Source organism: Rhopalosiphum maidis, chromosome 1 (genome assembly GCF_003676215.2).
Source record: "Rhopalosiphum maidis isolate BTI-1 chromosome 1, ASM367621v3, whole genome shotgun sequence".
Classification (NCBI taxonomy): Eukaryota; Metazoa; Arthropoda; class Insecta; order Hemiptera; family Aphididae; genus Rhopalosiphum; species Rhopalosiphum maidis.
This window is the reverse complement of record NC_040877.1, coordinates 5,434,300-5,452,373: the sequence shown is the minus strand read 5'-3', so window position 1 is coordinate 5,452,373 and position 18,074 is coordinate 5,434,300. Positions and strand designations below refer to the sequence as shown.

The following is an 18,074-nucleotide window of genomic DNA, read 5'->3' as shown; positions in this document are numbered from 1 at the left end:
TATATTATAACTTACTGTTCATTTATAATAAATTTAAAATTACAGACTATAATAATATAATTGTATGTATATAATATATATATTGTATATTCAGTATTTTATACACTATGTAGTATAATAATTAGTAATAATTAATTAGGTACATATAAATATTAAATATTTAACACTATATGTACCTACGAGTTTATTTATGACAGAATATTTATTTTTATTATTGTAGCACGTCTGTACACTAGACATAGTAAAAGATTTCGTTAAATAATATACATGATATATATGTAATAACGACATTTTCATTGTATAAAAATATATTTTATGTCATTCTTATTATAATTATTATGTATGCATTTTTTTTAAAATCTTTTTTAAGTGTCAAGTGAGTTTTTATCTCAATAAATTCCCCAGTGTCCCAGCAGATCATTAAGTTTGTTAATATTGTATTATTTAATAATAAAGTATAAAATAATTATATGATTATCGCATTATATGTTATCTAAATGACTAAGTCTATAATGTTTCAGGTTTATCTAAAAAAAAAAAAGATTATGATGTCCTGATTTGACAACTTCAAAATCTGGCAACCCTACTTATAAGTATTATAATTTATATCTTAGTTTATAGTTATTAGCTACTATATTAACAAATTTAACCCATATAAAGCCCCTCCATTTGTATCTTTGGATTTTCTTCCATAATTCACTAAAATATATGATTACTTATAACATCCTATCCCAGTAAAAATTCCTAGGTATGCAGTTGACTGCCGTAGTCGGAATATATTTAATTTGTACAAAATAAACAAAATTTACTATTACCCATACACGAGAGTTTGATTATTTACTACAAGGATTGTAATAAATATATTATGTGACAGCTACACCGTAACACCAATTTTATAATTTATACCACTATCGATTTATACTATTATTTCTTTGGTTTATTACTATTTAGAAAATATGTTATATTTGACATTATTGTTGAAGGCGACCATCAAATATCATATGTACGCAATAAATATTCATTTAATATGTAATTAGTTATAATAATATTATATTGTTAAATGCTAAATATTCTTATGATAATATATTAATTTTGATAAAATTGAATACCTAAATCTATAAATCTAAGAATGTTGCAAATTGATTAATTTTTATTCATAATGTATAAATCTTTTAATTCCTCAATTATTTCAGAAATTTTCATTGATAAGCTTAAAATAAAAAAAAATCACATAATTGCCTATATTATATAATATAATATATTTTATAGCCTATGATTTGGAATGAAATCTATTGAGGAAAACGTGCAGTGGAATGTAAAAATTTTTTTGACGTACTTTCATGTGTTTTTATAGGATAAATATACTAATAAACTTCTTTAACTAGGTCAAAATGTAGAAAATAATATACACATAAGATGATATTGCAATACGATCTCAGGTTTATTTTTTATCTAATGAAAACAAGTAGTACATTTTTAGTTATGGTAAACCAAAGTAACACCAAATTCTCTTTCAATGTCATATACATATAATATTATAGAATTAGTTATTAATTTTCCTATTTATCTTCAATTTATTATGCTTAGATTAAATATTTGTAGAAATAAATGTATTGTATAACAATTATTAGCTCCCTTATTTTAAACGCAATCTAAATTTTATAATATTACAATTAAATAATTTTCATACACTAACAATATTCATTAACCATTCGAATCGATTAAACAAACATATTTAAGCATATAGCTTATCCATAGTTTAAAAACATTTAAATCAGTTTTTTTAAACCATTAATTAACATGAATGTTATTGTAATAGATATTAAAAATCAAGCAATGCTCAAATAAAAATGTATTTATTAAAGTAAAATTATATACCATGCCTACATGAGGATATTAAAGTCTCTAACAATCTTATAAAGGATTTGAACCGTTTTAGAATTTATATAAACCATAAATCACTATGCTAAAACTCAGATTTTGATAGTAATTTAAAAACATTATTGTAATATTTTTAATTAGTTAAACATTCAAACTAGGAATATATAAAATCCACCATTTGATTAAAAGTAACAATAATTAAAATAAGAGAAGTTTTAATCTTGCATTAAAAGTAATGCGTAGGTACATTACTTAAGAGGTCAAGAGGATTTATATCAGTAAAATAAACACGACAAAACCAAATAACCGATAAATGAAAAAAAATTTAATTAAGTATCACAATCTTTCGTTTTGATAAATGTCAGACGAAAATACGGAATGTTTAACTATGTACTATATCTATATCTAAGTATAATAAAAGTGATAAATTTGTATGAACATAAGTACAATACGTACACCATTTGAGTAAAAAATTACTTCTACATCAAAAAAAAAAAAAAGTTATATGAAGTTTTTCCCTGAAACATCAACATGCATATACTTAAAAGTTATAAATATATTACTAGTTTGAAATGTTAATTTATCTCTATTAGTTTAAATATTTATAAAATAAATATATGAAATTCAATATTATTCTAAAATGTATTCTAACTAAAAATATTTTTTTTATACATACACTTTTGGATAAAAGTGTATCACAAATATGGTTGTATATTGCAATAATTCCTATAATTTAATTAGCTAGCTATAACCTGTAATTTATACATAAACAAAATTTAATTAATCAATTTGTTTTTTTGTAGGTATTTTATATATCATATAGGTATCATGTTTAAAATATGATGAGTGTTGAATATTTGTATGTGTATGTGTAGATAATAATAACATACAAATATTAAATAACAAAATTTTATTGAAATGTTTGAACTGCAATGAACAATTATGTATTTACGCAGTAGGATGAAGTTGAATTACAAGTATGAGGGTTTGATGTGTCCCCTTGAATTAACTTTATATATTATGATATAGTTTTACATCTTAATAATTATAATACAATTAAAAAATATTTTTATCTTTACTAGGTGCTATTTAATAAAATTCCATCTCCCCTCCTTGAAAAATTTAAAATACAAATTGTTTTCACAATGTACACAAATTATTTTTATGTTATACAAACCTAGTGACTGATTCAATATACTTTTAATATGAAAATATATGTGATCGATGTGTCCTATATGAAAATTGTATGAGCAAAATCGCCGAGAATCTATATACGGTTAAGAAATCAATAGAGGCTACACTGCGTATACAATTCGTCAGCATCGGGGGAAAAACAATAAACACTATAATAGTGGCTCACAATATAGGAACAACTACTAAGGTTGTACGTTAAAATATTAAATTGCCGGCTTTAGTGACTCATGGACGTTTCTATGCGCAGTTTACGTTATATGCTCTTCAAGTAGACGTCAGGATATTGTATGCAGAGATCAGTTTAATTGAGTAATTTCATTAAAAGTATTCATAATAATATAATAATAGTGACAAAAACCGAACCTTGGTTGTGCACAATATCATTGAATTCGTTTTAAATTATAAATGTCAATAAAATACTCAATAATTTATTTTAATAATATGATAAACACACAATCAAATGCTTTTCTACATGTGCCTAGTTTGAATAGTAAGTATCCATTTATAATTATCAGTTATCACGCATATATTATGTTCCAAATTTTTATTTTCTGTGGACATTTTGCCTTCTCGTTTACTATTTGTTCGAATGTCAGATGTAATATACTCTACATTAATTAAAGAACTGCAAAAATAGATATTGTTTCAATTAATCAACAGCATCGGCCACATTATTATACAATGATTCATGATACTATCAGTTAATAATATGGTGACGAGTAGAAGCACAATTGATCAAAAATTATTTTATTTTATTATTTTTGTATTTTTATTATATTGTACTGCTGTACGAGTATAAGATTGATTTAATCTCTTTCAATACTGTAAATTAGATTTTTCATTAAAAAAAATGTATGACAAGTTCAAAATTATAAGATTAGCTTACCATTATTTATTGATAAAAACGTATATAAGATTTCCCAAATGTATGTAACTATATAATAATTATATAGGCTTAATTATAATTCAAAATGACTTAAACTATTTATTTAAGTATATACTAACTTAACATGAGGATAAAACTATGATTATACTTTCTTATATAGTTATATATAATTATTGTTCATTTTAAATTGATAACTTTTTGATTCATTATTTATTTTTCATTACTAAAATATGACATGCAATAGTCAAGTTATATGAGTATATACGCATAATTTGTATTTTTTCATTTAGATACGTATTAAAAAAAAATCTGATTAAATTATAATACTAATTCCACTTTTTATATTAAAACTAAATTTATTAAACACAGATCAATATATATTTGTCATTTACCATTAAAAATTAATTATACCATCATATAAATCATCACTATTAAAAACATTAAAATTTCTTTATAGTATCAACAATATGCGATTACAAACATTGAATTCCATAACTATAATTATATACAAATATAAATAATTTAATATTATATTTACACCAGTATAACTGACCTATAAAAACATACAAGACACCTTTCGTTCTGAAGTCTTACCAATAGTTTGTTAAGAGAAATTTGTGTACAATTTATAATTAAATAATCAAAAAATATATTATACATATTACCATTGGAAATTAGATATCTAAAAGTTAATTACGTTTAACTACTGTAAAAATATGTTTAGAGTTTATACATAACATTAAACGGATTCAATCAAAAAGACAATCAAAATTGTATTCATAACTTTTGACAAATTACCAAAAAGTGACAAAATCTAGAAACCAAAATGGTATGATTGTAAAATTTTGAGTTGTTATATTTTACGTTTACGTTGACTGTACATGCATATTTTGTATGATAAATCATAAATGATAATGTAGTGAATGCATTACGTCGTCGTTAGTGTATTAATGTCGTTAACTCGTTACTGATAAAATGTCACTGTGGCTTTATTATATTGAATTACTGTATGGTATAAACTATAAACCATAAACTCACAAGGTATAATGACGCGATCCATTTGACCACCAGGAGAATTTATAAATAAGTATTCTGTTAGAAGAAGTAACGTGAAGGTGCTAGTCCGCGAGGTCATCATCTTAAATAAGGCATGATGGTAATGTCAATTGAAATTTGAGGTTTATTATTTATTATAATGCGATTTATTTTTATTTTTATTATTAGTTGTAGATACCTATTGTTTATTATTTTGTTGTTGTTCCTCGCGAATCGTGACTGCGCAATGCGCGTCCGCGCGGTATAAAAAGTCAAGGACACAATCGTACATTTTACAAACAAACCACACACGTGATTCGGATTTCAAAGCCACTCTCTGTTGTGGCGATTACAATCTAGAATAATATTATTATATTATAATGTCAATCACGGCTTCCACGGTCGTTGTACAGACTAGTATTGTACTGATAAGAAAGCATCGAGACCAAGAAAGCAGGAAACCATGTAACGCTATGATATGAATAGAAACGTTCAATCGAAAACTAATGACAACCATCATGCCCGATCAGTAATCATTATATTATTATGATACTAGGAAATATCTCCCTATTATATAATCTTGTAGAGGGTCTATACTCTCTGGTGTATTTATGGGAAAAGGGCCTTCATTGAATACCACTCTCCTAATAAAAATAAAATGGGAATATTAAATTTGTTCCAAAAGAACATTTGTTGAAAAAAACTATCTACAAGTATTGAATACTACACTGACAAAATATATTTGATTGCTATTCTAAACGGGGCTGATAAAGAAAAAAATATATTTTATATGACACTATAAAATATTAAAGTAGGCATTAAAATAATTATTCAAAAATCTATACAGTTTATAAGCCCCACAATGGAATTTTTCCTCGAGTACTATACTATAAATTATATTACGGTAATATTTTACCAAAATTAGCCAGATATGTGTGTAATATGGATACTAATAAAAATACACAATTATTACTTCTTTAAAACCTTCCTAAAAAACTTGTATTACTTTAATTGTAATTTTAAATTGTAATGATTTATCGAATGTAAATACTCAGAAACAACTTTGGTCTCCAAGTATTAATCGTTCGATTTCACTAAATAGCAAATATTTGGATATAATATTGCCAAACGTTAAAAAATATTAAATTAATATTAATTTAATAATACCTACTAAATTTAATCAATTGTACGATTTTAATTATTTTGATATGATTGTGTCTTATTGTTATCTACTCGTTAACGGGAATTGAAAATGTTATCCATAAATGTTTTAAAAGTCTAGAACACATTTTCTCAAGATCTAATAATACAAATTATTTTTATTATTTTTAAATTGATATAGTGGATATACATATCTTACTGGGCACCTGTCATATGATCAATGCAAATTGACGTTTTAAGTTTAATGATATCGACTCTCTCCCTGTAAAATAATTAATACACCTATGCCAGAGGTTATACAAATACGTCTTAAAATACTAATAATACTAATACAATATTTGTAACTTAATAGTTTATATACTATTGATGATTGAATTAAAGTATTAAAGTTTATAGTAAATTTCAAAATTTAAATCATATAGTAAGCTATAATAAACTGAAGGGAATGACAGGGGCAGGATTTTATAATGGTAAAAAAACGTATTAACTTGCATTATAAGCTATATCAATCGATATAAAAAAAAATTTAATTTAATAACTAGAAAACGGATTTAAATGTTTTAAAAAACAACGATATAATACACTCATAACAGAATTTTTTTTAAATGCTCTTAAAATTATTTTTAACATTAAAAAATGTTTTTAATTAAATAAATTTTTATTCTTAGGTATTAATTACTTGTATCATTTTCATCATCTTTTAGTTCTTCTATCTTGTTTTTACTCTAAATTATTTCCAAAAAATGAATATACAATTTAGATATAGATACATTCACACGTTATACCATCGATTATAAATAATATTTAGCATTAATAATCAATGGTTATATTTTTACCTTGTGTTTCATAATAGCACTGTATAATCAAGCGGTGTTAATTTTTATCGAATTTTATCGATTCCCGTATAAAAATGAATCAAAAAAACATAAAATTCACTAAAAATGTCAGAAAATGCAAAATAGAAGTTACATTTTTTAATTTCTTGATATATGAAATTAACTTTGGAAAGCAATGTATTTTTCGAAAACATTGCAACATTCAGAAAAAAATGCATTTTTCATATAAATCCGTTCCCTAGTTATAACAAATAAATACACAGAAACTTTGGACTTTATTTGTGTGAACAGTGTTGTTATAGTACAAAAACTTTGTAGTATGGTTTAACATGAATAAAATAATTTAAAATATACAAATACAAATAGGTATATGTACAAAGAACGGTTGACTGATGAGTGTTAATTGAAGACTTCAATTTACAAAATTATTGAAAAATAATAAATTGCAGAAACGATGGACAGCTACATTTACGGGGAAAACGAAGAACGAGCGTGATGCCGATCAACGGCAACGCGTTGGCCAAGTACTTGGTCATGGTGTCGCAAGTGATCGCTTGGTGTACGGTCAGTGCGATGTTGTTACGGAGGGGCTTGAATCAGGTGAATGCAGCATCGCAGCAGCCGCCGTCGCCATCGTCGTACGACGGCAACAAACCTTACGGCGGTCCGGACACAATATTTGGCGACAGCAACGCGACATCGACCGCAGCTACGGACTCTGACCACCATCAGCATGGGACGTTGGTAGTGACGGAAAAGTCGTTTGGCGAAAACGGTGCGCCTGCCGTGGTGGCGGGCGTAGTGATGATCGCGATCGCAGTGATCATGTTAATCATCAGCCCTACGATCATGGTGATGAAAATGATCGAGAAACGCAAGAAAAGGATACTGGACACGGTAAGCATCGTGCGTTAAAACGAAAAACCAAACGAAAACTTTGTTAAATAGGCGTTCTGTGGATTAGGGTGGGTTGACTGCGTTTAAGAGTTTCGGGTGCTGAGATTTTTTCGGTTCTTCTTCCCTTAAAAAGAGACATCTTGATATCATTGTAGGTAATTGAACGCATTAATTTTTTGGTTTATTATTATTATAACATTTATATAATATGCATTTGCTTGTAAATAATTTCCATAATATGTATTATAGATAGAGTCATACTGTTTAAGATGACTTATAAATATATAATAATAGACAAAAAAAAATTATGCAATAATTCATAACTTTATTACTTCCCTCAACAAGCCAAGCAACAGCATACGGTAGAGCTAAGGAGTTAGCTAAAAAGTTCGATATAATATACTCGTAAATTATAATTAAATGTCCACATCATTCTAATTAAAGTTCCTTGAGTACGATATGAAACTTTTCAAATTATAGAATCTCTCTCTCTCTCTCTCTCTCTCTCTATATATATATATATATATATATATATATATATATATATATATATACACGTTCATATTTTAAGAATCCTACACGGGCAAATAAATAGCTACAGAAATTGAATTTTTTAAACTAAAATGATTTTTTATTAACTAAGAAATATGTGCTTATTCATATTTTCTTTATACTAATATATTTATAATTTACTTAATTAAAAATACTAAAAACCAGTAATGATAAACTTATAAGAAAGCGTAGACATATAAACAATATTTTAAACAAATTATATTTTAGATTTACATAAAACATCCATGAAAATAACTAATAGCCTTTGTAGTCAAAGTCAAACAAAAATTAATTATTATAATGAAAACGGATTTTACATTTTATTTGTATTCATATTGTTCGAAATTGAAATCATTAGAAAATAATTACCTATATTTATATTTTTTATAAAATGTTCCAGTAAAATAATATTATAGTTATTATTCTCATTTTAGGTACATTGTTTTTATTTATAATTGTATTAAAATATGTTTATGGTAATGTTTTAAGTTTTGAAGCTCAATCAATTTAATATAATTTCCACGTCGTTATTATAGGTACTCGTAGTTACTGCAACCATGCATTTAAATTAAACGTGATCAGGTGCATCAAAAGCACATTCTGCACTTTGTTTGTAGAGTTTTCAATACTCGACACACTCTATACTTAGATAGGTCAAGTCATTATTAAAGGCTAAAAATATAATGGCAGAGCTATAATTGCTTTCCTGCGCTGTATATTGTATTACCATTGATTAAGTATAACTGGTATTAGAAATTAAGTTTACTGTATACTGTATAGATACATGTTGTTTTATTATAAATTATAATCATATGGTATTATCTGCCAGCAGTAATAATTATTGTAATCGAAACGCATTTGTTCTATTTATGGTTCATCGTTAACAGAGTAATTACAATTTCTGACCAATTAATCATGTTCCGAAACTAATACGATACTTATGTCATTTATTTACCCCCGTGTATATCCAACTAGTTTTTTTATTACATTAATATGATAATTTATATTTTATTATACATTATTAAAATATTTGAAAAAAAGTTGAAATAATTTCTTATTATTTACTCTGGTAAAAACGCCTTGAAAAGTTGAAAATAATAATGATTTGAGGCGACTGAAACTGCTAGACAAGATAAATTTCTTAAATATTATAAATTATTTTATATTTCTTACGTCATATAAAAAGTATCTATTACTTATATTCATCGAATGTTTTGAATTAAATTAACGATTGGATGTATAATATATAAAATTATGTATTGTTGAAATGCTTTAAAGCAGATTTTGATAATAGTATATAGATTATAGATCTTATGATTAGCCACGAATTGATACAGTAAGATACCAGAAATATCAAGTATATTAATCTAATTGAACATATTTTATCGTTTTCTAAGTAGGTTTAGAATATTATGAAAGGCTGGGTATTTATAAGACTTTTTTATACATAATAATACAAAAATAATAATATACCCTTACATGTTTTTTTTAAATGTATTAATTTGATTCTACTAAAAAATACATCAATTTATCTACCCATATAACATATAGGTATGTTGAATCACGTTTTTTTACACGCTGTATACACAAGTCACAACTACACGTTTAACACACTATCTGTACTGTATTGTTCATAAATTATAAAAAAAATTAATTCCTTACGCATGGTCGAAATCAGTGATCATAAATCACCTATCATAAATTATTAACTTTTCATAGATACATTTTTTTTTAATTTCTTGGTCAAAAGTTTTACCCGTTTGTCGCTAAACTCGATCACAAAACATAATTATGGGATTAAAAATTAACTATTTTAAAGCTTAATATTTGTACATCAAAAAATTACAATCAGCATTCATATATAATTTGTTTTTAACTGTACCTAAGTCTACGATTAATTGTTACCAGCTATTGTTGATGATGTCATTGTACTAATAATAAAAATAAAGGGCCTTTATGGGAAAAAATATATGCTCTCTCTTATAAAATAATGACAATACACTAAACAATTTATTTTGACAAATATTCATACTTGAAACAATTCACATAAAAACATCGACAAATATACAATAGGGATAAGATAATAATGTTACAAGTCTACTTCATTATAATTTATAACAAACCACAGCAATAGCGTTTTGTTAAATGTAGGTATACCTATTACATCGTATGTGTGTCAATATCAAATACATTTTAATTAATTAAATTAACCAACGATATATTTTGTTTATATAGGAATTAGAATCTCCGCCTAAGTACGAAGACGTGGTAGAAAGCGCCCCAAGATATTCGTCGTTATTTGTATTTAATAATGATGGTGAAATGGCATTGGTGTCTGAAAATATACCACACAAAGAAATGGATAATATTCAAAAACAACTTGTTTGAAATAATTAATTTTATATTATATTATCTACTACAATATACTTACACTGCCACTACATCGATTGGCCTAAATCTACAGATAGTCATCCAAAAAATATTATTTATTCATGGTATGATTTAGCGTATAAACCTTAACTTATAAGTTAAAACACATAAACGGGAGAATATTTTTAATTAAAAGAGATAAAAGATATATATAAAATAGTTATAATTTATACAATAAATGTAAATAAAAGTGTTGTATATATATTTTTTATATGTATTAATATTATATTTTATATTTTCCATACATGATATTTGACATTATATTACAATTTGTAATATTTTATGCAATATTGTTAAATTTAATCTTTTTTTCAAAATCAGTAACAGCTCACATAAAAATTTTTTTTGCAACATTTCGCATAAAATTGAATGAGTTGATTATATCTATATAAAGATTATTCTTTCTTAAGTTTAATCGAAATTTAATAATATATTAAATAGATACTTACCAAGGGTACCAAACTAGATAACATTTTCTACCAAAAAAAACCCCTTAAAATTGAATATACAAACACATTTGTTCACCAAAACGTCAATAAAAACATAATAATAATAAAAACGGAGTAAGTCACTCTCTATCTTATCATTGGGTAAATAACCATAATGGCATAATGGATATGATAAATTTGTTGAATTTGAGTTCAATGATAAAACATTGAGTACGATGAAAAACAATTATAGCGGCGAAGATCTATTAGCCTACATAATCAATGTCTACAAAGTAATACTCGATTTTGGTATATTTCTATAAATTACTTATTATCCTATGTATTTTCAATATTTTATAATTGCTGTAAAAAAAAAAATTACTTCTTTCAACAGTTATTTATTATCAAAACACAGAATGTTAATAGTTGGTTATATTCAGATTATACTAATATCAATAGTGGAACTTATGTATATTTTACAGTCCGTATAAAGTACTAGATCTTTCCTCATTTTAGTATTATTATTCTTAAATTTCCATTTCTCATCAGACTTCTTTTTTTAGGAATAGCCCGAACAGTACAACATTTATTAAAATGGTTTCGATAAAAATGTTTTTTAAAAACAATAAAGATATGTTTTGATTCATAATAAAAATTATAATCAGAATTAAACACTTCTAATCCCAAATCACATTTCCAAACACAATAACAATTATTCTTAATTACTTAATTCAAATTAATTAATTTCTAGATTAAAACATCACAACTCACAACTTATACTTAATTGTTTGTTCAAAATATAATACCATCGTGTTCGACATAGTACAACACTACGTATTTTAACATTTTATAATACAACGTTTATACATATTACTGTATGGTGTAACAAACGACCGGTTTTTTGGATTTTTGAATAACATTATACAAAATATAATACTACTCATTATTATAAATTCCAACTACATTATATTCAAATAAAATACGGCGTAGTAAATATACAAGTACGTATTATTTATATAAATATTATTTGAAATAAATCATCCAAATTCATGGACGTATACTTAGATGTTAAAAGTAGATGCACATATAATATTATTAATAGTATATTAGTATCTAAAATATAACATTAAGTATATAAAAAATAATAAATCCTCATAACTTAAAAAACTAAGTATAATATGTATCCAAGCTCACATGTTTTAATTATAAAATTTAACGAATAATTATAGAAACAAAGTACAAAAAAATGCAAGCTGGATAATAAGTAAATGGAATACCAATAGGTCATTGCCTACTGATTTAATTAGTATTTACTGGTTTTTAATTTACAACCTATAAATACGAATCAAATTTAAAAAAAAACCAGTGAATTCACATCTAATATATAGTAGGTTCTGAGAGTATTTCATTGACAAATTCTACTAAATTTTAAAAAAGTATTAAAATTGAAAACTATACATTCTTAACCACAAAATATTTTTCAAATATTCGTGAATTTATGATTTTGATGATATTAGTAAAAATTTAAACTTCAGACTCTTATAAAAATTGAAATACAGCAGATTTTTAATATGTCAATGTCTCAGATTTTTCCTTATTTTAAACTACATTTAAATCCCCTCAAAACTATAACACTCAAAAACATTTTATTCTTCATAATTCGATAAAAAATCAAACGCTTTTCGTTATTTTAAACACTAAAACAATATTTATATTACGCTAAGAAAATGAACAAATAAAAAAATTGTATTAGAAACTATCGAAAATCCCAGCGAAAATTAAGACGAACCACAAATTAAGAAAGAAATCACTGTGGTTACAATTCAACAAGCTAAACACGTTTTAAAAACATTAAAACATTTTGTTTAGACTACCTGTATTATACAAGTATGGAATATGGCACTTTTTCTACATTATCCGACTCGGAAGATATCGTGGAAGGCAAAAGTAATAAAAAACAAACTTTAATGACAGAATTTTTTGTCAAATTAGTTTATTAAATATTTTATTATTTTTATATTAAAATTAATAAAAACTCGATGTCTCAAATTTTTCAATACCTCGATTTTTTTCTTGTTCCCCTTGAGATTCGACATAACAAGAATCTACTGTAGTTTTATGAAAACCTTGTATTACATTTTAATGTATTTTGGTTATGAAATCAAAAGTATCATCTATATAAAATGAAAAAAAAAATCACAAACATTTAAAATGTCTATATAAATAGCTTAATAAAATCCAAAATATTTTGAAAATTATACCATCATGTCAATATAAATACTATAAGCGAAAATTTTAAATATCTTTAAATTGATAGTTTTTAAAATGTATGCTACAAAAAATTAAATAAAATTTTTTATAAAAACTGGTATAGGAAATCTAAATATATTTATAACTTACAACTGTTTGTTGTTAATTTTCTTTAATATAAAGTGTTCTTTTATGACCATATATTATATCGTATAATATGTATTATATATATTGTATTATTGTATGTATCTAGTGGTTTTTTTTTATCTATTATTACAAAAATATAATAGTTATACTAAAATATGTTAGCAAAGTTACATGTACCTATATAGCCATTAGCCATATAGGTATAGGTATACTCATTAGTTAGGTAATGAATTTGGCATTGCTTCATAGACTCATAATATACATACGTCATACATAAACTGTCATAAACATTATATTATTATACAGAAAATACAGATGTGTGTGGTGTAATACTACTAATTGCTATTACACTTCCTATGCAAAAGTCTAATTATGCTTTTAAATATTTTATATTTATATCCATAATAAACATAATTTATATACCTAGGTAAAATTTATAATTATTAATCATAATTATAGTTGCATATTATTATGGTTATTAAAAGAGGACCATGTAATATTTATTTAAACTTTGTTATTTTAATTAATCAACTATTTATTTAAGATCATGATAATAATGATAGTTTTATTCTGTTGTACGAATATTAAGAGTAAAGATTACGTTTGTAATATTATGAATTATGATACATTGAAAAACACATCAATTATAAATATGATATATGTAGGTATAAAATTATAATAGAAGGTTTACAAATTGAACTAATACAAACAAATTATTGAAATACAGGTATGATTTCATATTTAAATAAAATAAAAATCTTGACATTGTTGACAGCCATTTAGTATTTAAAATTAATATCATGAAGATGATTTTCTGTTATAATGTAACATATTCTAGTTATCAAGTATTATTGATAAAGTTTGTTAACTATAAATATTATAATTTATTAATTTGTTTCTTATTTTAATTTTTTTTTATTAATTCAATTTAAAAAAGTATATTAAAATATATAATAATTCAAACATGACAAATATAAAAGCTTATAATTAAATGAAGTTATAGACTTTGTTATACACACATTTAAGACATATATGCTATACGGGGCTAAGATATGCAGCAATTTAATATTATTTTAAAAGCAGATTGACTTTGTTAAATTTTTAATTTACTAATTAACCTTTCAATCATTTTACATTCTACAATAAATTGATAAACAAAATATGTTCAATATGTTATAAAATATTTGAAATATAATAATACATAAATACAACAATATATTTCATTTAACTTAATATGATAACAGTGGATTATATTTTATACTAAAGTTTAAATATAATATAGGTACCTTGATAAACGTTAGTATTTTACAGTAAATGCAACGTTATCTTACAGAAAATTATAACCATAAGTGCCTATACATAATTTTCATTATCATTTGAATATTTGATGTGTCTACAACAACTATAAAATCTTTGATAAAAGCAGTTAGCTTAGTCTATTTAGAATTATTAGATACGTCTGTAATCATGAAAAAATTGTAAAACATTGAATGAAATTCTTTATTTAGATAAGTAAAATGCATGTTTTTTTATTATGCTAATATAGATAATTTACGTTGCTCATTTAAAGGTTCGTTGCATTTTAATTGAGATATTTAAATAAAAATATAATATGTATATTGTATATACATTTAAGCAAAATTTTTCACCTACTCGTTTTTAAGATTAACTTCTTTATAATAATTGCACGAAAGTCTAATGCGTGTTGAAGTCTAGACTCTAGGATGCATATTTCTGTATTAACTTTGAGTTTTAACCTCATTATTGATTAAAGCCTTAAAAAATCTTGTATCATAGTTCCGTAACTTTAAAAACAAGCATTAATTTCTCAAATATATAAATATGTATTATATACCAAATGCCGTTGTAATTATTGTTGTACAGAAATAAATATGTAATTGTTTCTTGCATTATTTTTAAATGCACCCACAAATAGACTTAATCATTCTAATTACAAATTTCCGATGATGATAAATTAACAACAAATGAACCACTTCTATATCATTACTTAAAAATATAGATATTGGTAGTTTTGTGGCCGAATTTTACGTCAATTTTTAACAAAAACACCGACCAATTTACCTATATTTAAATAACACATAGTTTTTTCTTTTATAATAACAATAAATAATTAATAAAAAAATATAATTAAATTTTTAAAATAATACAAAATGTTCAGGTTGTGCAAAACTGAATAGTTATTTCAATCATTAGAATTACGCACTAATTTGGACTAAGTTAGTTATTATCTGCGTACAGAATATAATAATTACACTAAGTAAGAATATTCATATCGAATACGAACTTCGGTAATAAACAATAACACTAATATATTGTATCCATTTATCATGGAATATCCAACGCCGGTTTAAGATCTACCTAAGGAATTTCTATTAAAGGAAGAAACTATATTATAAATATATTATAATATCGTATTGAATATTTTAACTATATATGATGCAATATATCAACAATGTTCTTATACGTGGCTTTAAAGAATAATAACACTCGTTTTCACATGCTGTGGGGCAATTCGGTTATAAGAAAATATTTTTATTATACCTATTCCGTTTCGGATAAAAAGGTAATCGTCGTCGGGCATCCCCGCCTCAGAGCCACACCCACTAAATCCCCACCAAATACTTGATCAATGCTGTTTATACCTTTGTAACGACGGTGTTGTAAACTGAATTCATATGCCAACGGACTTATGGTGTTCATACGATTACAATATCATTATTCGTAAATGACAATATGCAAATCAAGAAAACAAATAATATGGCTTGCTTGTTCCTTCGTTTAGTGTTATGAAGACTAAAAATATTTTTTAGATTAAAGATCGGAATAAGCACTGCTGGAATTAGAATGAATATTTTTTTTTTCTAAAAATTTTTGTGGCATAGAACAGAAAATGTAGACCGGAAACGGCAGTGAAATGTAAACATAAAACCGATACGTCGCTTAAATATAATTTCCCCTCTTGGACAATCATTGTAACAAAATATTTAAACACATTGATATATATTATAGTATAGCATCCGCTCACCATGACGTCTGTGTTTACCTACCTGCACCTAACAATATTATAACGCTACCCCAACAACCGTCCACTTAATGCTATATATAAGAAATAGATAAATGTTGATAAAATTTCATCGTAAAATCATAAATAACTCAAAGATTTTAAAATAATGATTGTAAAATTTGAATCCAAAAATTTGTAATACTATTTCCATTGCAATACAACATTACGTCCACAGACATAATACCTATATATTAACTATTAATAAGCATAATTCAATATATTATGTCTATGATTTCGTTCATTAATAATGGCGCCAAAAAATAAATTGGACGGTAAAAATGATGGATAAAAGATGTAAGACGTTCTTTTGAAACATCCGCATAACAGTGAACTAGTGAACTGCTATACTGAACTCATTTGCCGATAACCCATTCCGTTTTAAATAGATGCAAAATAATGCGTTAAAATCAACAATACTTAATCAGATTTAGTATAAAAGAGTAGTGTTATAAACAGTCCAAAATTGTTTCTATATTATTTATATATTACCATTGATGAGTCTAAGTTTTACACCCTTAACAAACATTACATTTTTTGCTCCAAACTTACACCGTATTCATAATTTATACGAGACACTCATAGCACTTACATTTTTAATGTTCGTAAAAATAATAATAAGATATTCAATTAATTCAATTTTTTTAATGTACGTAAATACTGAATAATTTAGCCACCAGTAGCCATTATTAGACTAAAATAATTAATTAATTAATAAAACACTAAAACAGTATCAAATTCATAAATTTTTGTTACTGTTTTATTTGTTTTCAGATGTTTTATAGCTCTCATAAAACAGTATTTATAATGAATGCACAAATTATTACCTTTATATTATTAATAATAAAAAAATGCATTTTAGCCGTGGCAGTTATTATTTTTCTAATACAAATTATTGTATTTATATAATTTATAATGATTTAGTTTGTAAAAAATAAATTCAAGGCTCAAGCCACTCAAAATAAATAGTTATTCAGCCTTGTCTATTAAATAATAATATTAATAGGATGACTGAACATAATGGCTTCGCCATGGGGACTATATTATATGAGCAGATAGCATTTGAGTCGCTTGACTATATTTTGGTAAAACTAATAATCGTGCCTATAGGTTTAATATTATAGATTACTCTATGATGTGTATTATATTATAGATTAACCGACCTGCGTGTGCACTCAACTGGGCAGCCATCGTAGTGGATTTCACGAAAGGGGCGTTGATGTAATCGTTGCCGGACGAGTCTTCAAAATGACGGGCGTTTTCGTCTAGAGCACCGCACACCCACAGGAGTACCT

The 18,074-nt window shown here is 24.9% G+C and overlaps 2 protein-coding genes across 2 annotated transcripts in view; one reads left to right on the top strand and one right to left on the bottom strand.

Annotated features, from left to right (window-relative positions):
- Nucleotides 1-18,074, bottom strand: part of LOC113550516 (2,3-bisphosphoglycerate-dependent phosphoglycerate mutase-like) — a 37,684-nt gene extending 19,610 nt beyond the window's left edge. The window contains exon 1 of the mRNA XM_026952398.1: nt 17,943-18,074. Coding sequence (XP_026808199.1) covers nt 17,943-17,970 — 28 coding nt within the window. The 5' untranslated portion in view covers nt 17,971-18,074. The remainder of the gene's footprint in view (nt 1-17,942) is intronic.
- On the top strand, nt 3,279-11,029 carry LOC113550517. The gene is made up of 3 exons (XM_026952405.1): nt 3,279-3,565; nt 7,443-7,890; nt 10,678-11,029. The coding sequence occupies exons 2-3, from the start codon at nt 7,489-7,491 to the stop codon at nt 10,828-10,830; spliced, it is 555 nt and encodes a 184-aa protein (XP_026808206.1). The 5' UTR covers nt 3,279-3,565; nt 7,443-7,488; the 3' UTR covers nt 10,831-11,029.